Below are 22998 nucleotides of genomic sequence, written 5' to 3'. Positions count from 1 at the left end.
CACACACACACACACACACACACACACAACCACACACCTCTACGCCGGAGTTGAGGAGTTCCTATCAGGGGCCCAGCGGTGACTGGTTCTTACCTGAGCTCGTCATAGTCTGCACCGCCCACCTGCCGGCTGGCCTTGAGCAAGTCCAGAATCCCACCGGTGCTACTGCTGCCCTCCAACTGGTCATCGCCAGAGGCCTCCTCCTCCTCCTCCTCCTCCGTGGTGTAGTCCTCCTGAGGAGGAAAGGAGTTCAGAGAGGCCTGGTTGGAAATTTGTTTTTAACAGGGGGCATGCCTATCAATCATATTCATATCCCGCCTTCTCCCCACATGATGCCCAACGGAACAGAACACTGGACGAGGGGCCGGCGACTCCGGCTCCTCCCACTGAGCTGCTCCTAGCAGGAGCCCGCCTGTCACCAGAGCGCATTAGGACCTCTTCCACCTTGTGGTGAACGGCCACAGAGGCAGAGGCCTCTCCCGCCCACCAATATGCCCCTGAGCACCAGGACAGAGCAGCTGGGGGAGAGAAGTCACACAAGCATGTGGGAAGCCCAGCACTCGTCCCATCTGTGTTGCACAAAAGGAAGCAGTTGAGATGCCTAACTGCGGGAGGTGCTTCCCCTCAGGGTCTGGCACCATGTTGAGGGCCAGACAGGGAGCTGCAGGGGAATGGGATGTCGCCCCAGGCTGCTGGTCGCCTATCCCTATCATAGGAGCAAAATGATCCATCATCCGGTGTGCCTGAAGTCCAACCTCAGGCTAGGGAACCAAATCAAGCCCTCTGGGGTCCCCCAGAGGGTCACCGCACTTTCCTCTAGCCCCACCCTTTTCCCCCTACCAATTGTTGGGTGGTTTCCTGGCTTTTATGCAGTTTTTCCTCCCATTTCAAAAGGTTGAAATGCTTCTCCTCAGGCTCAGATGCTGGCAGTAAGCGTTTTAAGGTAAAATATGCTGGTATTTTTGGTCCTACCCCTTTTGCCTTTGGCCCTGCCCACTACTGGAATGTGGGCCCCGAGAGCTCCTCCAAAAAGAAATTCAGCTCCTAGGCCAAGAGAAGTTCTGACACCCCTGTTCAAGGGCAACAGAGTCTCTCTGCCAGATCGGTGATGCCTGTCCCAGAGGTGCCATTTGGGAAGGGAAGTACCATGTTTCAGTCCACATGTGATTATTCCTCAGGGGGGCTTCTCTCTCTCTAGCTATTATGGGATACAAAAATAAATGTTCTTAAAAGGCATTGGTGGGGGGTGTATCTCTTTGCGATTTAATCTTGAATTGGTTTCATTTCATTTATTTTAGGTATTTATATGCTGCCACCCAATAACCGAGCCGTCAGGGCAGCTTACAACAAGAACGAAACCAAATTTAAAACACTTTGAATAAAACAGAATATATCTAAGAGCAGGCCTTTGAATCTTGCTGTGGACCCCGCCCCCCCCCAAGAAAACCTGCAATAGCATCCCTAGCCTGAACTCATTGTGTATTCCCCTAAGGAGATCTCCTGATACCCGTTTTCTCCAGATGTTTTGGGCTACAAATCCCATCAGCCCCAGCTAGCATGGCCTATTGGTTCCCTGGTTTTACCAGAGAATGATGGTAGTTGCAGTCCAACATCATTTGGAGGGCGCCAGTTTGGGGAAGGCTGCACTAGACAGACCTTTGGTCTGATCCAGCAAGGCAATGATTAAGACCGATGGACCCCTAAGCTCCTTAAGACTGACTGACCCCTAACCTCCGATGCGGTTGGTGGGCTGGAGTGACTCAGTGAGCTAAGAAAGACACACAGTACATGCTCACAGGCCATATCCTTCAATATAAACTTCACATGCTCCTCAACCTTTAAAATGGTTGCTGGGGCCAAGCCCTGATGGACTCTAGCCCCATTTAAGTTCTGCTTCTCCTACAGAGGAACCCTATCAAGCTCCTGACAATGCCACATCTCCGAAGGCCTGCGCCCAACTTACCTCAATATCAAACTCCACTTCCCCTGGCTCTCGTACTCGGTTTGGGTCAGAGCAGGGCTTGGCTCGTGGCAATTTCCGGGGAAATTCTGGAACCAGGAAAAAACAGATGTTGAAGTTGCCAGACACAGAATTTGTTGCCCAAAATGGAGGAACATCTGGGAAACAGCAGAGACTGTGACCTGGTTTGCACATAATGCCAGGTCATGGGTAAAGTGGCCCATGAACTGACGGGGCCGTGTGGGTGCAAGCAAGCCCCCCCCCGCCCCCCCTTCCACTTTGCATCTACTTTCCCAAACCACGAACAACGCGGGAACTTCCTGGGTTGTTTTGGCAAGCTGATGCAAAGCGAACGTGGCGAGTGGGTGGGAGGAAATGCGCTCGCTTGTGCCGGGTCCCATCAGCCCATGGATTGTCATTACGTGACAATCCATGGGTCACTGTAGAAGTGTACACAGGAAGGGGCTTCTGCTGTAGAACTCCACAGGGACTCAGACTACTACAGTCCTACAAACTACCTGGGAATAATCCCAGCTGATCTCAATGGAACTTATTGCTGAGTGAATATGCATAGGATCAGGCTATTCATTTGTAATCTGCCTTGTCAGGGACTAAGAACATATTTGGAAGTGAACAAGCGCAGCTGTTAACCACTTCTGCCATCAGGGCTTGCTGCCTGATATTCAAAGTGGGACTCAGGTGGGGTGGATAAATGCAGTCCCTCTCAAGGAGAGGAGCAGGACAGCGTTGACAGAGTTGGACAGAGCTTGGCAAAGAACTACTGAAGTTGGACACAGGAAAGGTTCACTGACAGTAGAAAGCGCAGAAAAGTGAAGTGACATTTTGGGTTCTGTATGTATTGCGATTATGCAGAACAGCAGAGAAAAAGAATGGTGTATGGGGTGCAGAATTTGGCTCCCTAAACGTTCCAGTTTTAATTTTAATTTTTAAAAAAGCAACTTCCTAGCCCTGATGATGATGATAAAGGTAACAACACATCACCATCATTTTTTAGAAGCAAGTACCACGTTGCTAACCTTTCTGCTAATGCAGATATGCTTAAAAGTGCATAAACAATGCCTGTTAAATGTCAGAAGCCAGAGGAGTTTCCGAGTGAGATGTGCGGTGGCCAGAGAATGGGGTTTCAGTGCTCTGTGTAGAACCTTGGATTGTCCTGCCATCCCCCACCCCTGCCAGAAGCAGAATAGATTATGAAAAAGATAAATAATGAATATTCAGTTTGCATAGCATGCCCAGGCTACCAAATTTGGGATAGCTTAAATGGATTCTCTGTGCCCCTCCGTGACAGCCAAAAGGCTGATATTACAACATTGGAAGGATAAACGCTCACCTCTTATGATGCAGGAGATTGAGAACCTTACAACAATTTCAACATTTGAAGGGGTGGCATATAGACCCCACCTTCAAATGGATAGTTATTTGGATATTTGGTCCACTTTCGTTGACGCCTACGTATAATTGCTGGAAAGTTGTATTTTCTCTCTCTTTCTCTCTCTCTCTCTCTCTCTCTCTCTCTCTCTCTCACACACACACACACACATATATATATATATATATATGCATTTCATATGTATTCATTGAAATGGATACATACAAATTCATCTGTGTATATTAAAAAGACAAAAAAATGTTTGGGATAGCTTGCAGTTTTCTATTCTCTCCACCTCTACTCCCTCACCCCTACCCTAAGTGCAGAGTATGCACAGCGGTGGCCTGAGAACAGCTTTGCCAAAGAAGTTGGTTTCGACTTTCTTGAGAAAAAGAGAGAAACTATTCCAAGCTCAGGGGAAAGAGGAGGAGGAAGGAAGAGAAAGAAAAAACAGAGGTGGGAGGAGGGGGCGGGTTATGCCATGTGCTTGTCCCGGCCCAAGAGAGACCGACCAGTCAGAGACTGCCACTGGCTGCCAGTGTCCAGTCCGGAGGTGGTGAGGGGGGGAGGGAGGGAGAGAGGGAGGGAGGGAGCCACATACTGGACAGTCCCTTGTGCAGCACCAGGCCCCTCCTTTCCCTGCGTGGCGTCTCGTCAATCTGCAAGTCCTCCTCAGAGTCGACGTCGAGGGCCTCAACGTCAGAGGGGCTGGGTGGAGCTTGTGCATGGGCGCCTTTACAGCTCCGGGCGCGTTCAGAGGCCTTGATCTTCCTGCCAAGGAAAACAACAATACAACTGGTCAGGCACCCGCCTCTCACAGCCCTCCTCTGACAGCCCATGTTCACATCAGAGGTTTTTAGGTGCCTCAAATGCTTTTCCTCTGCACATGCGTATACATAATTATATCATGAAAATCTGCCCCCCGGCTCCACTTTGGGCTCAGCCTTAATGGAGGATCTTCAGAGGCAGGGGAGAGACTACTGTTATTTCCCACCCCAGTGCCCCCCACTCCTTGGCTTGGGAAGAAGAACCACGGAAACTGCCTTGAGCTACTTGAGATACTAGAGCAGAGTTGAAACCCCCACCCAGTTCATTAAGTGCACTGGGACCCTTGAGCCAGTCGCTTGCACTCAGCCTAACCTACTTCACAGGACTGTTGTGAAGAGAAAATGAGGAGAGAGAAGAACCACGGACCCTGCCTTGAGCTACTTGGAGGAAGGTAGGATGTAAATGTACTAAATAAAATAAAAGATTCTCCTGTGCAGAATGCACTGTCATGGCATAAGGCCTGACTACAGGGAAGCGCAATGTTTTGCCACTGAGTATTGTCCTGGTCACTATTTTGAAGTGAGCGAGGGCTGAAGGCCCAGCAAGAGGCTCCGCCCACTCACTCCCACAGGCAAAGGGCTCTTAAAGCCCCTCCTCCAATGTGAACAGCAACAGAGGCTCTGGCGGAGCTCCCTCCTTTCAGCATTTCTGTCTGCTCTCTCCCGCTGGCCTGTGTCTCGGCTTATAGACGAGAGGGAGCAGCTTGAGGGGCATTGTGGGAAGCTCCTGTGGGGAAAATGGCATTCAAGAGCCCTTTGCCTGAGTCTCAGCCTGGGAGAAAGAGAGTGCCCATGCCCAGGAGAATAGTTCTCGGGGGCCTGAGGCTATGCTAGGGGCTGGATTTGGGGCTTCCAGTGTCCTACCCCTGAGGTACTTCAACAGCCCTGAGACAGCTGGGAACGTGTCAGGCCAGCATCACCGGAGTGTCACAGCTCAGCTCCCTATACAACCTCTCTTCTCCCTGCCCCCCTGGCTCCCACAATGCACATCTGACCCACGTGTACAGAAACGAACCTGGTGCCCCGGCCGTTGGTTGCCACTACCAAAGACAGCTCTTCCTCGGTGAGGTCAGGCTCCCCATCCGTATCTTCCAGGCTGGAACTTGGCAAATCAAACTGGGAAGGAAAGTAAGGGAGGGCTGTGTGTGGGTGGTTGCAGGAGGCCAGAAGAGGGCAGCAACTGGCCCACCCTCACCCCCGCCAAACAGGCAGCAAGCCCAAAGCTATGGGAGATGGCCACCCAGACACTGTCCCCCTCCACACAGGCACTGTGGCTCAAAATCCACCTTGAGGAGGACCCAGCTTTGCTGCCTCCTCAGAGTTTCACCTGCAGCGCCACAGTGGCGGCTCACCTCCTCCTGGCCAGGGCTCTCCATGCCTTTGAGGGCCTGCCGCTTGTATTTGCGCAGCAGCTCCAATTCCATGGCTTTGAGCGAGGCAACGTCCTTCCGGCTGCCTTTCCTGCCCAGCTCCTTGGGACTCTGGTCTCCCCTTTTGGCAGCTGTGCCAGGCTGGGTGCCCCTCTGCAGGCCGAAGGGACTGCCCGTCTTCCCGAGGTTCTGCTGGAAGATATCCTGGAAGAGCGTGAGCACTGACACACCAAGGAGGCATTGCTCGCCCCCCAACATGGCTGGGTGCGACAAGCAGGCCGCTCCACCCGCCCAGGGCACGGACAGCATTGCAGGCAGATGGCCTGGGAGAGGCAGACTTTGGCCAGTGGGAGGCGCCAGCTCCTCCTTACACCCCCTCCTCAGAATGTGCCTTGTGACCAAAGCTGCCTTATACCAAGTCAGCTCAAGGCTGCTGCTGTCACCTTGCACTGGAAATGGCTATCCAGGGTCAAAGGCAGATATTTCTTAACACCTGCTACTGAGATCTTTTCAGTGGAAAGGCCAGGATTGAACTCGCAAACTTGTGGCTCAAAACACATGCTCTACCCTTAAGAGACCAGTCGCGTAGGTGAGGTAAGTTACTAGTCTGGAAAATATTTATAATGTTCTCTCAGCAGATTCTGCTCACTCGCCTAGATAGAATTCCTTGTTGCCTCTGGCGACCACACAAGTAAAATACAAGTCTGCACTAGAACTACACTGTAGCTGAAATACTCTACCAACATGGTGACCTCCGGATGTTTTGGACAACAACCCCCATGATCCCTGAATACTGGCTAGGCTGGCTGGGGCTGCTGGGAGCTGTAGTCCAAAACATCATGAAAGCAACAGGTCACCTAGTCCTATTCTAGACAAAAGCTGTCTGGTGCCCCCTGCAGTACAGAGAGACTTAGTTTGCAAGGCCTCTGTGTGTGTATTTGGGCTGCCAAGATATTTATTCTGCGGTGTGGTATAAACAGCCAGGCTATGGTCTCTGCCGTGGCTGCTCTGAGCACACCGGGGACTCAAACCAGCAAACCCCTGGAACTCGCATACAAGACCGACATGATGAGCCACTGTTCCCTACAGGTCACCTAATGCACGGAACATGTGAAGTTTGTACCAGGAACCTCCCAGCAAACATTCTTGGCAGCTATGCTGTGCTCAACTGTCACCTGTGTGCAAAAAGGGCAATCTGGGAATGACATGTGCGCTGGGAATTTGCTACCACAAGGCTTAGTGATGCCACCAACTTGGATGGCTTTAAAAGGGGTTAGACAAATTCCTGGAAGAGAAGGCCATCAATGGCTCTGGTCCTGATGGCTACATGCTGCCTCCAGTATCAGAGGTGCCGTGCCTATGTACAATAGTTGCTGGGGAACATGGGCAAGAGGGTGCTGTTGCTCTTGTGTCCTGCTTGTGGGCTTCCCGTGGGCAGCTGGTTGGCCACTGTGTGAACTGAATGCTGGACTAGATGGACCCTTGGGTCTGATCCAGCAGGGCTCGTCTTAAACAACACTCCACCCTGCCAGGTTAAAGGGACAGGTTGGGGCGCAGGCTTGAGGCTACCGGGTGGACATGCCAGCTGGCTGTGTCAAGAGACAGGCTGGGACTAGCAAATCTGCCTGCCACAGGCTCACTTTATAGGCACTTGGGCCTGCCGGCTCAAGCAGCATGTGTGCTGAACAACCTGCAAGCTATTCTAGTTGGTGGAAGACACTCCAGGGTTAAAGCACCACAGGGGCAGGGGAGAGTATTCCTCTTGAATCTGCTGGGGACTAGTGGCAAACTGTGCCGGTTAGTCCCGGCACATGCCATGGGCATGCTTCCAATGGAGCAGGCTCAGGAAAGCTTGCTGCAACAGAGCACTGAGAATCCTTAATCTACAGATCTGTGAGACTGGGAAGAAGGTCGCTCTATGGTGGGGCTAATACGTCACTCCCCCGCCACCCAGACCCTCTGCCATCTCAGAATATGGTCCCCGCCATTGGTAGGAAATGCCTGGCATCCTCATACTCACTTCGACAAGCCTGATCTCCTTGGCCAGATCTTTGATGAGCTGCGCTGGACGCACAGTGCCAGGGATTTCTTCCTCATGCTCGGCCAGGGCCTGAAGAGAACGAGAGCTGGTTGCTCCAAGGTCTCGCCCTTCGTGCTGGACTGAGAGGCGTTTGACACAGGGAGATACTACCACAGCAGGGGCGTAGAGCTCAGGCTCGGGGGCCAAATCTGGCCCTCTGGTGTTCCCCAGAAGGCAACAGCCCCTTTCCCTGAATGATTGGTGGTTCCTGGCTTTTCTGCAGTTCCCCCCACCCCATTCTAAAAGGCTGAAATGCCTCTTCTAAGACTTAGCTACTGGCAGTAGGAGCTTTAAACCGTAACTTAGTATTTTTGGCCCACACCTTTGGCCCAGCCCCCTTTTGTTTGTGGACCTACCCACCCAAGAGCTCCTCCAAAATGGAATTGGGCCCGTGGGCTGAAAGAGGTTCAACACCCCTGCTCTACTGTTTCCCTTCCCCTCCAAATGCTTGCGACTCAGGCCTAGTCCCCACTGAGGTGGTCAACCTTTGTCTGGGCTGTACCACTTCAGACTCTAGGCAGGGGTTCACACACCCGAAGGCTTTTTCAGGTTCTGGCCTAGCCTTTCTCTCCTAAAGTGCTAGTTTTCTATCTCTTGGGAATTTTCATCCCCTTTTGGCCGCTGGCAAAAATGTGTACAAGCAACATCTGGGATTCGCCACAGTCTAGGCCAGCCACCAGCCCAAGCAATCTCAGATCAAAGAAATCCTTCTCACAACCCTTTACCTCTTTCTTGGTCCAGGAGCGGAAGGCCGTGTTCAGGGCTTTGGCCCCATGAACCAAGTAAGCAGCGGGATGCCTGCGGTTCTCTCGTAGACCTGCCGGGGGATACAGAAAACATCAGCAGCAGTCACTCTCACACCCAGCAACAAGGGAGCTCTAGGGACGGGAAGACGTGAGACCCACCTCGGAAGATATCCAGGAGGTGCTTGCCGACGTACCAGCCGATGGTTTCGAAGTTGGGGAATTTGAAGAGATCGGCCGTGCTGAGGCGCTTTTCGATCTCGTACGCCCTAGGCAGGAGAAAAAGGAAGGGCTGGTGAGGCGTGAGCAAGGCTGGGTGTCCTCTGTGGTAAAAAGCAGTACAATTTTGTGCCAAGCAAAGCAAAGTTCTATGGCCAAAAAATAAATAAAATAAAAATCGCCCACCCCAAAATGAATTCTGTCCGTTAAGTCTGACAGAACTAATTTCAGATCATTTGTTCTGCTGTTGCTAATTGTGGCAAGGAGCAGGACACTCTGCAGGCCACCGCAAACCTGGGCCCTCTGACCTCTGGAAGCCTTACTCAGTGAAGCTCCAGTGATTTTGTTAGGCATTGCCCACACATGCCCAGCCATACCAGAAGGCCAAAAAATTGCACTTTGAAAAAACAGAGATGCTTAATTCTGCACCCAACCTGGCATTCCGTGCTCCCACAGAAATCGTGACGTACACACAGTCCGACACCCATTCTGAGCGCTACACTATGTCCTGTGATGCCCGTTTCTTCCCCAACCCCGAATCCAAGGAATAGAGGAAACTGCCTTATAACGACTCAGACCCTTGGTCCATCTAGCTCAGCATCGTCAATGCTGACTGGCAGCAATGGCTCTCCAGGGTTTCAGGCAGGATTCCTTCCGAGCACTACCTGGAGATATCAGGGACCGAACCCAGGATCTTCTTCATGCAAGGCAGGATGCTCTGCCACTGCGTTACAATCCCTCCAATTCCCAGGATGCTCCACTGTGGACAGCAAACCCCTTCCCACCAGACTCACTTGAGTTGCATCTCAATGTTGAGACTGTGTAGAAAATTGCCCCCGAAGGCCAGGCAGTCGACCGGGGTCAGCACTGCGTGGATCCAACCTGAAAAGGTAAGGGGAGGGAGGAAGCCACATGGATTTGGGACTGGCCTCTCATTAGCACTTCCTGCTTGCAAGGGGAGGGGAGAAGGGAACCTGGCCCAAAGAGCTGAAGGAAAGGTGCACTGAAAGAGCTTTGCTGCTCTGGGTGCCCCCAACCACTGGATGCAAATGGACCTTTCCCCGTTCTCAGCAGTGGACAGTGCAAGTTATTCAGAATGGAAGTAGTAGGACGGGGAGGAGCTGTAGGGGGAAAACAAAGGCCCAAGAAGTGTCACCGTAGCAGTGATGGCACTTGGGAGTGCAGAATGTTCGCCTTAGCTCTCAGGTGCCAATACCTGTTGGTATGAAGAGTGTCTGGCCCTGGCGGACAGGGCAGCGGTAGCACCGGTCCACCTGGTCCCCGAAAAACATTTCGTTCTGATTGGAGGAGCTGCTCCATGTCTCAAAGAGCGTCAAGTTGGCAGCAGTGGGGCACACCAGGTAGAAGATCTTTTCTCCCTGTGGAGGAGGAACAGCAGTGAGAACCCATCACTGATTAGGGAAAAGGGGGTAGGAAAGGGGGCGTGGCCTTCTGGGGAACCCCAGAGGACTAGATTTGGGCCCTGGGCCTGAGGTCCTGAGGGGCTGCACCCCTGATCTCTGCTAAGGGAACGGAAGCTCTGTACCAAGAAGAGCTGCATTCTGTAGTATAGCACACTTTCAAACCCATCTTCGCAGCCATAGGGCTAGAAGCTTGTTTTTTAAATGACAGTTGAGGCTCTCCAGAAGATGAATTCTGCAGCAATAAGCTTAATTTGTGATGTTTTCCTCCTGTGTTTGCATGTAAACACAGCACACAGCCAGCCAGGTCTACATTCCTGTGGTTTGAACCAACATCTCTTGGCCTGTTCTGAGCAGAGAGGTCAAAAATTACTCCTCTTGTGCTTTCTGGCATCCTATGCTTAAAACAGGAGGAATTAATCTATTAAAACCTTAACCTCCTTTTTTCTCTGGATCCAACATTTTCAGCCTTCCTCCTACGAGGGCTTTGAACTATCTGACTAGAGGTCTCACCAGAAAGCAATGAAGAAAAATCAGACTGACTCTAGAAAGGCAGCAGCGTCCCCACAGCCAGTGGCTACTGGATCAGGGACAGATGTGTGATATGCAGATCAGACTCAAAGCAGGGATTGTCTCCTGCTGCTCGGTGCTCACTTTCCCAGGAAGAGGCCTGCTTTGCCTTTTAACAACATCCAGCCAATCCACGTGGCTGAGCAGACCGGTCAAGTTCACTTCTTATGAAGCAGAAAGCAGGATTACGGGAGCAGACGACTCCCCTGACGGCACCAGTTGCTGAACTGGACAACTTCAGACCACAAGCCTGAACCCATTTTATTTTCATCCTGCCGCTCAGTTCTCAAACCCTTCTCCCTGACATACTATTTATTTATTTAATTTCATTTCTATACCGCCCAATAGCCGAAGCGCTCGGGGCGGTTCACAAAAATTAAAACCACAAAGCGCAGCATAAAACAGTACAGAATATGAAAGCTTAAAACCACGATATAGCAGTACAACCAGAAAAAAACCTAGCAGCAATGCAGAGATTTAAAACTAGACTTTCTACACACAGGGAAGTGTTTAAAAAGGAAATATATTGGAGCGGGGCAGGAGCGGGCGGGCTTTCAAACATTCAACCCCCATCTGGAAACTAAAGTGGTGATACATCAGGGGAGTCTGTGCACTGCATGGCTCAGATCTCGCTCCCACCACATCGTTTCCCGTCCCATCCTTACCCGCAGCACATGGTACCAGACAGAGGTGCCCCCAAAGTCAATGTGGAAGTCCGTGTAGCTGTCCCGCACGCCCATCAGGCAGTACTTTTGCACGTTGGGCCGCTCAAATACCGACTCCCCTGGCCACAGGTTCTCCACCCAGGACAACTTGCGCACAATCTTTGGGGTCTCCACCAAGTTAGACAGCCTGGAAAATTCCAAGGGAAGATAAAATGGACTTGTCGCCTTCCAGAGATATCCCCTGATGGAATTGCAGTGCGTGCCAGCAGACGGATTTCTGGAGGTAGACTGGAGACATCACATTTCCAGTCCTTGAGCAGAATCCGACGGGCGTTTACGCCCCCACCAACTCTCTTGCGCAAGAGGTGGGTCCTGCCGATTCCATTGTGCAAGCAGGACCGGCCGCTTGCGGAACAAAGATTTAGCGCTTCCCAGAGGAAGCCCCCAAACAAGCAGAAATGCTTGTTTCTCATTTGGGACAGGTTGCTGGAGCTACCTCACATGAGCTCCGCTGGCCAGCCCCGTTCCAGAAATGACAATTTTTGCTCGTTTCTGGTTGCCCGGAAATGCTAAACCTTTCCTCCGCAAGAGCTGGGCACCACTTGTGGACAGGAGTTGGCAGGGCGCAAGAGAATCAGTGGAGGCATAAGTACCCCATTGGATCCTGCCCCTTATTCATACAAGATGTCTGCCAGGCAAGTAACCATCTCTCTGCCTCCCTTTTCCCATCTGCAAAATGGGTAACCAAATAAAACAGGATGGGACCCAAATAAAAATAGTCATGCTTAGCTTTAACACTGAGCTTTTGGGGTCATCAGCACATTTCAATACCTAGTCCAAACAATCCCTATGACAACGTTATAAGGTAGGTCAGTATTGTTATCTCCAGATTTGGGGCGGGGGGTTGAGGCTGGGGGAACAGCAGGTGATCTAAGGCCATCTAGTGGATTGGTGGATGAGGCGCAGACTAGAAGGAGAAGTGCCTGGATAGTCTCTCCCCTTTTTAAAATTGAAAAGCAGCCTTGGCAACCGGGACTGTGAATGGAAGAGCAGTGAGAAACAGGGGCTCCTTAATGCTTTCCCCCTTACTTTCGTTGGAAAGCAGCCACAGCAAGCTACTAGTTTGCATGGGAAAATAAGGCAGGAAGTGCTTCACCATCTCTCCCCTGCTATTGGTTCATTCACTCTCGCACGCAGCCCCGCTGTTTTCCAACTGCAGTGGAGAAGATACACGAAGCCTGAATCTTTTCTCCCGAGAAGAGAAAAGCAGCTCCTGGGAAGGGCAGTTTTGAGCAGAGAAATAATGGGACTGGAAAGGGTTAATCAGTCCCTCCCCTGTTCCTCTGCTCCCTCCCATGGCTGCTTTTCAACATTTTTTTAAAAATCCCAGATAATGTCTAGGTTGGACCCAAGATGTGATGTTGAACAAGAGCCTTCCCTGTAGTCATCAGGGGTGCAGAACCTCTTTGAGCCCAAGGGCCACATTTCATTTCAGAGAAGTTCTCAGGGGCCGCATTCCTGCGGTGGGTGTAGCTGAAGGCATAAGGGACGGGGCCAAAAACAGCAGCATATTTTAGCTTAAAGCTCTTACTGCCCATAACGAAACCTTGAGAGGCATTTTAACCTTGTGGGGAAAGAACTGTGCAAAAGCCACCAAACAATTGGTGTTTGGGGGAAAGGGGGAGTGACCATCTTGGCCAGATTTGGCCCCCAAGCTGCAGTTCTACACCCCTGCATTACATTGACATAATGTCTCCCTCTTCCTTTGTCTCTCTGTGAAAGGGGCAGGGAACCTTTTTCCTGTAGGGGTCCACCCTAACTCAGATGGAACCTGTTGGGGTCTACCTTCCAGCAGTGGGTGTGGCCACACCAGAAGTGGGTGAAGTTTCATGTTGGACAATGCCACAGAAATTGCCCCACATCATTGTGCCCCCTCCCCCCACTTATAGGCGCTGTGTGTGTTTTGCAGTTCTGTTTTACCATGAACGTGCCAGACGAAACATTCTGAAAGCTCCCATGGAGCCACACACTCCCCAAAATATTTAAAAATACAGATTCTCAAGATGGCCATCTCTCACTAGGATGGCCTCCTTTTTCCTAGCAAGGGTTCTGACTGCTTTTATAAACAGCTGCACAGACAGATGGAAATTGAACAGGCAGAGGGGCATTGCCGGGAAAAAGGTGGCGGCGTGGCATCCAGCACTGATAATTGAAAATTATCAGTGGCTTCCGCCCTGCCACCTCCGAGCACTTGCAACCCAACCCTGTCTGTCCAGCCAGAGTCACCTCCTGATTGCCCCGTCTCAACTTGGCTGGCTGCTCTCCCAGCTACAGCTGAAGCAGAGGTGGGCAAAGTGGCTTGCTGCCATGCCAGCCTCCCGGCCCCAGACAGGTGTCAGATGGGCTGAGCATCCCAATGGGGAGATGCTGCTGCTTCATCACACCAGAATGGCATCAGAATGCAGTAACTGCTGGAGGGGGCGTGGCCTGGTGGGAAGGGCATGGCCTGGTGGGAAGGGACAATGGTCCGGTGGCTGCCCTCCCCTGCTCTAAGCCCTCAATCTAACATAAAGCGTGAGCTTTTGGCAGAGGTTCCCATATCCTCTTATGTTTGTCCCTGCTCCCAATTACCTGCTAAAAATGCGTCATGTAGATATACCTCCCCATCTCTCTGCTTTTAGGAAAATAGGGTATGAAGAAGGAGGTCTATCAGGAAACAGTACCAGTGTGAGGGAAAGGGAAGAACGAAAACATACAGATTTTTTGTTGCACCTAATGGGGGCAAATAAACTCAGTTGGGAGGGGGAGAGCGCAGCCTCAAGTAAAAAAATGGGGATTCTTCTCCAAGAGGGTTCTCCCTAGTCCTGTAGCTGCTTTTATATCCCTCCCCCCCCCCCCCCGGCTTGCCTGGTCTCGGAGAACTCCAGGCTGATGACATTAAGAACTTTCTCCCTGCGGCTGCTGGAGTAGTAGCTGACGAAGTCGCCCAGGCGCATCTTGAGGTCGGCTTGGCGCGTCACGTCGATTACGTCAATCTCCTTGTCAGCACCTGTTGAAAATAAGCACGGATATGCCATGTGCTGGCAAGTCGGATGGCGGGAGGGGGGGAGGGGGCTGCAGCCACGGGGGGCTGCAGCGTGGCTCCCTTTCCACCCTCGTGTGCAGCACCAGCCCTTGCAAGCACTGGGCATCCCATCCCACCACTGCGAAGCACTCAGCAGTGTTGCTACAAGCTTGGCAGTGCGATCGTCGCCCTCTAGTGGCTGCTTTCCTCCAGCACCTTGGCCAGCAACTGCTGCCTTCATCAAAGAGCCAGGCATCCTCCACTGCTATCCACACCTACTATTTCTACTTGCACACGCACGCGCGCATGCACATCTTTCACTTCTGGGTTGACAACTAGAGTGGAAGGGGCAGGATTCAACCCAAGGACCACCTGTTGCTAAACCTTACAGTAGAAGGGTGTACACAAAATGCTTTCTACTCGCATCAGCTGGTGGCTCCACTATGCCCCTACCTGGACAGGGGTAACTTCGCCACAGTAGTTTGCACTCCAGTATCCTCCAGATTAGATTACTGCAATGGGGCTGCCCTTGAAGACAATTCAGAAACTGCAGATAGTGCAAAATGTGGTAGCCAGACTGATAAAGGGGACCAGAAGGTCTGAGCATATAATACCAATTCTGGCACACTTGCACTGACTGCTTATACATTTCTAAGCCCAATTCAAGATGCTGATATGGACGTATTAAGCTTTACACAACTCAGGACTGCAATACCTGACGAAGTGCCTGTCCTGGTATGAAACTACACATACACTGCTGTGACAAACATCTGAGGGAGGTTCAGAGGGTGGCAACAAAGGAGAGGGCCTTTTCAGTGGTGGCCCCTCAACTCTGGAATGTTCTCTGCAGTGAGACCTGCCTGGAGCCAACACTGTCATCTTTTCTGCACCAGGTCAAGACTCTCCTCTACTCCCAAGCATTTGGAGGCAATGGGCTTTTTATGCATCAGTGGTTTTGATTATGGTCTGCACTGATGTTTTAGTTGTTTTATTATGGTTTGGAATTCTAAATGGAAATTGTTTTCAGCTAGTTTATATTTTGAATGTTTTGATAATTTTGCTATGCCTTGGGTCTTTTGAAAGAAAAAGGCGACTAAGAAATTCAATAAATACACACTAACATTCATTCTAATACCAAGGGTAATAGCTACAAATGCTCTGCAGCAAAAACACACACTGGAAGGTGACAGCAACTTCCTCCCCACACTGGTGGTCGTTCCCAGTAAGAGCCAATCCAAAACTGCAGCAGAATCACATGGTGCTGGGCGGCGGCGGCGGCGGCGGGGGGTGTGCGTGCCTTGGACCATACCACTTCAAATTGCAGATGGGGAGTGTGGCGATTCCACCTGCACAATACGTACATAGTAAAGGTTTGTATATGGGTATGGTGGCTGGTCTGGAATGATCGACAGGTGAGTGTGAGGCAGGGGTTTGGCAGAGTGGCAAGTGGAAGAAAGGGGGAGTGGCTGAGTGAGAATGGAATGCAGTGTGATTGGAGGAGACCTTGTGCAGAAAAAGGTGGGCTGAGCGCTTCTAGGGAGTCAGATCAGTCTGGGAGGAAGGCAGACTGGGCACAGCTAGAGACGTCTGAGTTGAGGTTGGGAGATAAGAGTGAGAACATCTAGTGAGATAGTCTGTGGGCTAGAGAGAGTGTTAGATAGTGTGAGAGGGAGTGTGAGGGGGTTTTTGAACATAGAGGTAAACGCAAGAGTTATATTGTGTCGTTTATAGTGCTGACTTATTTTAATTATCATCCCTGATATCTTTTCCTCATCCCAACCCAGTTCCTATGTCTAATCCTGTTGTACCAAATAAACCTTCTTTGTTTTCAATTTTAAAAGACAGTTTCCTTTTTTGTGATTAGGAAGGGATTCGTGGAATAACCGCCACGTGCTGGCTGCTCGGTCTGTGCTACCAAAAAGAAAGAAAGCAGCTCTGAAAGAGTTATTGGTGGCAGTAATTGTGAGAGTGGTGAAGCATCACCATACGCAAACAGAGGGTTGTGGGTGACAGCCTAAAAGTGGCAGTGTAAGGAGAGACACTGACCAAAGCACCTGACCTGGTGACTCGAAGCAGGATCTGGGTTGGTCAGAAAGGCCTCAGGTCCTCACAGGGAGGACTGCACGTTGCATCACAGAAGGTTCTGTGGCATGTTCTAGGACATACACAATTTGTGCAGGGCACTGCTGTGGCCTGTTAGGCCTCATTACTGCCCCGCCTCACCTGAGGAAGCACCACAGAAGGCCCCTGACAATCCTCTAGTGTTCCACTTTGCCAAAAATGATCTACAGTGGAGGGCAAGTGGTCCTGTCCCACGCTACTAAGCTCCTCAATGAGGAATGGTGATAAAGTTCCACGGAGCCCCAAGGGTTCTTAGCACCATTTCAAAACCACGGGCCCAAAGCCTCTCAGCCACCTTCCTGAAAAAGAGAAAGCTGGCGACAGCGCTGTAATGGTTGGGGAATACTCCTGGAGCAGGGCTGAGTGACGCAAGGCTCACTGAGACTCTGCTTGACCCAAACAAAACTGTGTTGGCAACCCAAGCCACCGAAGGACTCACCCCCTGTCTCAGCTGACAAGGGCCAGCTCTGGTGTGGCAGCCCACGGAACCTCAGGCGCAACCTCTGTACCAGCAGGAAAGACGGACCGAGATAGAGAACAACAACAATACAAGATGAAGCCTCTGACACCTCAGACTCCAGTTCTGCAAGTCAGAGGTGCTGAACCTCTTTCAGCCTGAGAGCCAAATTCAGTTTCAGAAAAGCCCCTGGGGACCACGCTCCAGTGATGGGTGGGACCAAATGCAAAGGGGGTGGACCAAAGGCAGAAAGGGCAGTGCCAAAACCACCAAAAACACCAGCATATTTCACCGTAAAGCTCTTAGTGCCAGTAACAAAGCCTTAGGAGAGGCAGTTCGACCTTTTTGACTGGGAAAAAAACTTGCAAAACCCAGGAACCCACCAAACAATCTGCAGTCAGGAGAAAGGAGTGGGGCCATCTGGGGAACCCCAGAGGGCCAGCCTGGGGAGCCCAGGAGGGCCAGATTTGGCCCACTGGCCTGAGGTTCCCCACCCCTGCTGTAAGTCAAATGCAGTACAAGCAATCTGGTCTGCAAGGAGGCGGCAAAGGTCACAATGGGTACGAAGATTAGCCCCACAGCTAGAAACAGGAGGATGGGCATTGGTGGGGCCATCCACCATCAACCCAAAACTGCAAAAAATGAAATGAGAAGGCTATGTCCACTTATTACGCTAACATTTTGAGAATGTATTTGAGAATGTATTTGGAAATGATTTGCTCATTGCTTTGTAGGCGACTTTGGGCACAGATCCTTCTGGAAAAGGGTGCAGTGGGGGGGAGCCCCACCTCCATCCAATGTTACAGCCCCAAGTACATAGCACAGTTCCAATGGAGGACATGCCTGTAGCTGCCATGATGCCATTGCAGCACGTTCATCCTTCGGGGCTGCGCCTGACGGACTTTGGGTCAATAAGGAGCCAATTCTGCTCTGGCTGCCTCCCTTCCTGGCTCGCATAGCTCAGATCCACTGTAAGTCAGGGAGACCTTTGTAGAGGAGCAGTGGAAGATGGTTGGGAGCAACGGTGTTGTTGGCCAACTCCACAGGCCAAACAGGTTGTTGGAAGGGTAGGCTGGCAAGGTCAGTGGGTATATCCGTAAGTGTGAACGGAGAACCAATATAATTATATTCTGTGCGTGTGTGTGTGTGTGTATATATATATATGTATGTATGTATGTGTATATATATATATATATATATATATGTATGTGTGTGTGTGTGTGTGTGTGTATATATATATATGTATGTATGTGTATATCTATATATCTATGTATGTATGTATGTATGTGTATATATATATATATATATATAAAAAATGCCCAAAACACAGTTTGAAGTAACTACACCAGTCCAGCAAGCAAAAGGCAGTATTGCCTACGGATCAGGTGAGCTTCTGCTCCCACTTCTGGCTCCAGTCCCGACCACAGCCCTGCAGCTAAACTACCCACGCTGGAGACTCTCTTTGGTCACTCTGGTGGCCAGCCCCAGCTCCCAGGCACTCACCCACATAATGCTCCACATCCCGTACGGTGAATGAAGGCGGAGGAAGAGTCATGCCTAGCCCATCCTTCTTCAGGACAAGGATGGGCACGCTGAAGCTGTTCTCCTCCAGGAACTCCACCGTCAGCTGGGCCCCGCTCGGCTTGAGGATCACCTCATCCGCACTGGGGAAGCAGGAGAGAGAGTCAGGCCGAGGCCACAAACCTAGCCCCACATTGGCAGAAGGGGATAAACCCTTCTCGGGCACATCTGGCAGAGAACAGGGACTCATCCTGCTGCCACTGCCCACATGCCAGTCTTGTATAATGCACACTTCCTTGAATATTATATTTGCAGTCTTTATAGCAGGAGTGCAGAACTTTTTCAGCCCAAGGGCCAAATTCCAATGGTGGGTGGGGCCAAAGGCAAAAGGGGTGGGGCCAAAAATACCAACGTATTGTAGCGTAAAGTTCTTACTGTTAGTAACTTGGCCTTAGGAGGGGCATTTCAACCTTTTAGAATGGAGAAAACTGCAGAAAGCCCAGGAAAGCCCCCAATAATTGATGATGTGGCCATCTGGGGAACATCAATGGGCTATACTGGGACTCCAGGGGGGTCAGATTTGGCCTCCAGGCCTAAGGTTCTGTACCCCTGCTGTCTTTTCCTGCCTTTCGGTTTGTGATGGTTATGGGGAAGTTGTTTTATTCTATTTGTATTTTGTTTTATTCCTTTTTATGCCTATTATGCCCTGGAATCCACTGGAATGAAGGGCAGTTCAGAAATATTTTAATAAATAAATACATACATACATACAATCCATTTAAAACATTTCTATACCACCCCTCATCGCATGAGATTCCAGGGTGGTGTACAAGATAAATAAAAAACCATATACAATAAAACTAACATCCAGCATTCAATATGAATTGGCTTGCTATGTATTGTATGGGGGGCTGCTTCTTTTTCTTTTGAGTTCTTTTTCTTCATTCACAGCCCCCACTTGGGCCATCGCTTTGGGGACTCTCGGTACAGCTGCCTGTAAGGTGGGGCAGAAGGAGGGGTGAGCAGCTGCACAGAGATTCCCCCAAGAGACAGCTGTTCCAATGCTGAAGGAAAGACAGAATAAATAGCAGACCAACTCCCATAACAAAGAAGGGCGTTTTACACAAAAACAAGACTGTCTCAGGCTGTTAATGAGCTGTTCTCTGGACCCACTGTGTATACTCCATGCTTTTACACAGTTCAACTGGGATGTTGGTCTTTAACCCATTTTCACAAACGCCTTAATCACGAAGGAGTAGTGGGTCTGAGAAGCCCCAAAATACCACCTAAGAAATAAACCCCCATCTTCATGCAATGAATAGCTAACACGTTATTCTTCACTGTTGTGCTTACTAAATCTTTGGGGGTGGGGGGGAATCAGCTCCTTCTTCCTCAAGACTCAACCACCGACTGAGTAACAACCCAACATCCCATTAAACTGTGGAAAAACGGGGAGAATACACTGTGAATCTATGGTCCAGGTCATTAACAAAGCCCTAAGTGGCTTTGGGGCAGGTTGCCTGAAGGATCATCTCCCTCCATTACCTACCCGGACCCTAAAATCACTATCAAAGGTTGTTCTGTGGGTGCCCTCAGCAAATGAGATGAGGTGGGTGGCTGGTAAGGAGAGAGCTTTTTCAGTGGTGGCTCCCTAGAGGGGCTTGTTGGGTGCCTACAGTGTGGTCTTTTCAGCACCAGGTAAGCCCTTCAGTTTAAAAAAATGGTATTAGCGCATTTTTAGGTCTTTGCACCACTGCTGGCTTTTATTTTGGTACCTACTTTGGTTTTAGTCTGTTTTAAACTTACGCTTTTTATATTATGTGTTACTTTGTTATAGTATTTTATACGTTTACGTTTGTTTTGTGAACTGCCAAAGCTAGTTTTATTTATTTAAAAATTTTCTTGGTCACCTTTCAGGGCAGAAGCCCTCCCAAGGTTGCTCACAGCAATAAAATACATAAAAACAGTTAAAATATTAAAAACAGTAAGAACATAATCACAATAAAGTAGTGATAAAAGCCACAACAAAAGCCGACCTTAAAACCAACAACAGCAGTGAGTGGTACAGAAATTAAATAAATAAAATAAAATTAATAGCCTGAGATGGTCTTATGAGGATTAAATTGTGAAGTATAGCAGCTCTTGTTTTTCTTGGATGCTTTTTAATTGATAACAGACTTTTAATTATTATTTGTTAATACATTAATAATAATTTTTAAAACAGGATATGAATATCTTTGTTATTTGAGCAGGTCTATTGTGTTAGAAGAGTCCATCTTGCACCCCACAATATCCTAGGGAATCCTGTTTTTTCTATCTTATTAAAGTCAAGTAATCACAGACTAAGAGCAGGACACTGTGGGGTGGGAATTCAAACAACGAAAGGAACCAGAATGCAAACTCTTGATGAGGAAGCATTGGAATAAAAAGGCAGTTGGGGTGGTGGGAAGTGTGTGTTCTGCCTTGTCCCGGAAATGGCCCAACATTCTCCTTCAGGTCACTCCAAGCATCAGACAACCCCCTTATTCCAAAGCCGCCAGGCTCTCTGCTGCCCACTTTCCCCCATTCTATAGTGGAATATGATGAATTTCAGGGGGCCATCAGCTTTGCCCCAAGCAGGGAGTCATGTTGCAATATCCTGCTGAAGGAACAGCCGCATTTACTGGGCAATAACGTCATGCATACCATTCCAGAAGTGGCTATGGCTCTTCTCAAAAATACAGATGGTTAGCTGCTCTGTCCTTTAAGCCCCCACCCCACCCAGCCTCTTTAGCATCTGAGCTGCCAGTGATGAAGGCAGCTTTAGAGGATGCTGAACCAGGCTAGCCTTAACCATGGTTAACATAGGCGCTGACCTCCCCCACAGTTACAGTGGGAAGAAGGAATTTGCTCTCGGTAGGGGCTGAGGGGAGGGAGCACGAGAGCCCATAGCGGGCTTCCAATCTCTTAACCACAGTTAGAAGATCCCTGGTGTCACGACTGCACCAGCTCAGCGATTCCACCCTGCTCACAGTTGCTGAGTGAAGCGAGGGTCCAGTCAGAGGGCTTGTGCCTGAGGGGGCCAGCTCCGGGTAAAAATGTCTCGCCTAAGAGTGCCTTAGGTTTTGCTCTGCCTGCAGACTGGCCACCCTGCAACATGGATTATGGAATGCCTTTCTTTTTTCCCAGGTGACTCAGAAAACCTCAAAGAAGACCTCACCTGGGAAACGTCCTGCTGCGAAGTTCCTTGATGAACTGACCACTACCAGTCTTCACTGTCTTGCCAGCCTCTTTGTTTGCAGACGCGTCAGGCTGTTTTGGGTTCCCCCGGCGCCGTTTCACTGAGCAAAACAAAAAAGAAAGAGAATCAAAAACTAGAGGCCCAACACACACACACACACACACACACAAACGCACACACAGAGGCCAACACAAACGCACACACCTTTAGTCAGTGGGCCAACACATGAGCGGACCCGTGCTAAGGAGAGAATGGCTATAGTAGTATTAGAAAACATACTAGATTTCACGCACACAGGCCAACCAGCATCTCTACCTAAAGGAGCTCAGGGAAAGGAATCCTCCTGAGACCTTGTGAGACGAGTCTGGGTCAGCACTCAGGGTTCTTTGGCTAGATCAGCTTTCCCCAAACTGGTTCCTTCCAAATGTTTGGGACTTCAATTCCCATCAACCCCAGCCAGCATCGACAATGATCAGGAGTGCTGGGAGATGCAGCCCAACACAGTTGGAGGGCTCCTGGTGGGGGAAGACAGGGCTAGATCAGGGACATCTAAGGTACACTACCTTATCACACTGTACCTTTTCTTTACCAGCTGGGTAGATGAAATAACTGCTGCGGTAGTAGCTTTGAAAAACCCTGCACCGGTGCTGGAATCTCCTTACCCCACAGCGATTAAAAATCAAGGTGTGCTGATACTGAACATTTGGCCATGCCTGGGGGCTATTAGGACTAGAAGTAGGGATGCATATATGTTACAATGTTCTGGAGCACAGGGAAAGCACAGAATGTGGCATTGGGCCCTGAATTGAGCATTGCGAGAATCTCTGCCTTCATTTTTAAAAAAGCAAGCTTCTAGTTCTTATGGCTGCAAAGCATATGCATGAAGGTGTGTGGTCAATACCTATTGAAATTTCAGAAGCCAGAAGGATGACTGAATAAGATTTCTGGTAGTTGGGGGTGGATAGCTCCTTGCCCTTCCACATGACTAGCAAATACCTTCTGGCAGTGAATACACTATGTAGAACTGTAAAAAAAAAAAAAAAGTGAACAGATGAAACAAATCTGCATAACCAGATTGCATTTCTACCATTTGATGTAATTCAAACAGATTATGCAAACTGAAGCAGATTATGTGCATTTGCTCAATCTGAATAATTTATACAGGATGCAGAATTGACATGGCACAGAATTATTATTCTTTTAGACCAGAATATATAAAGTCCTATTACTCGTGAAGCACTGGGTTGAATAGTGGCTAATTGCAAAATAGTGTAAGAACAGAGTAGCATGGGTGGGCAGTATATAGAAGCAGGGGAACTGGAATAGGAGTCCAAGAGGAGCTTTGAGGAGCTCTGTGAAGAAACAGCATC

General features: G+C 49.8%; 1 protein-coding gene across 6 annotated transcripts in view; it reads right to left on the bottom strand.

Annotated features, from left to right (window-relative positions):
* The window catches only part of PHF8 (PHD finger protein 8), a 36149-nt gene that overhangs the window by 8034 nt on the left and 5117 nt on the right, over positions 1-22998 (bottom strand). The window contains exons 3-17 of one of the 6 annotated variants that reach the window (XM_084836122.1): positions 22530-22652; positions 21608-21728; positions 18391-18551; positions 14153-14294; positions 11246-11432; positions 9806-9968; positions 9384-9471; positions 8533-8639; positions 8353-8444; positions 7568-7657; positions 5530-5751; positions 5193-5293; positions 3952-4121; positions 1964-2049; positions 94-233 (exon numbers count right to left, since the gene is read on the bottom strand). In XM_084836122.1, coding sequence (XP_084692248.1) covers positions 94-233; positions 1964-2049; positions 3952-4121; positions 5193-5293; positions 5530-5751; positions 7568-7657; positions 8353-8444; positions 8533-8639; positions 9384-9471; positions 9806-9968; positions 11246-11432; positions 14153-14294; positions 18391-18551; positions 21608-21728; positions 22530-22652 — 1993 coding nt within the window. The remainder of the gene's footprint in view (positions 1-93; positions 234-1963; positions 2050-3951; positions 4122-5192; positions 5294-5529; positions 5752-7567; positions 7658-8352; positions 8445-8532; positions 8640-9383; positions 9472-9805; positions 9969-11245; positions 11433-14152; positions 14295-18390; positions 18552-21607; positions 21729-22529; positions 22653-22998) is intronic. The other 5 variants (XM_084836123.1, XM_084836124.1, XM_084836125.1 and 2 more) reach the window with 5 other exon arrangements.

This window comes from Heloderma suspectum, chromosome 2, assembly GCF_057233095.1.
Source record: "Heloderma suspectum isolate Gila_16-S chromosome 2, 16-S_ref, whole genome shotgun sequence".
Lineage (NCBI taxonomy): Eukaryota > Metazoa > Chordata > Lepidosauria > Squamata > Helodermatidae > Heloderma > Heloderma suspectum.
The sequence above is the reverse complement of the archived record's forward strand: the minus strand, read 5'-3'. Positions and strand labels throughout refer to the sequence as shown.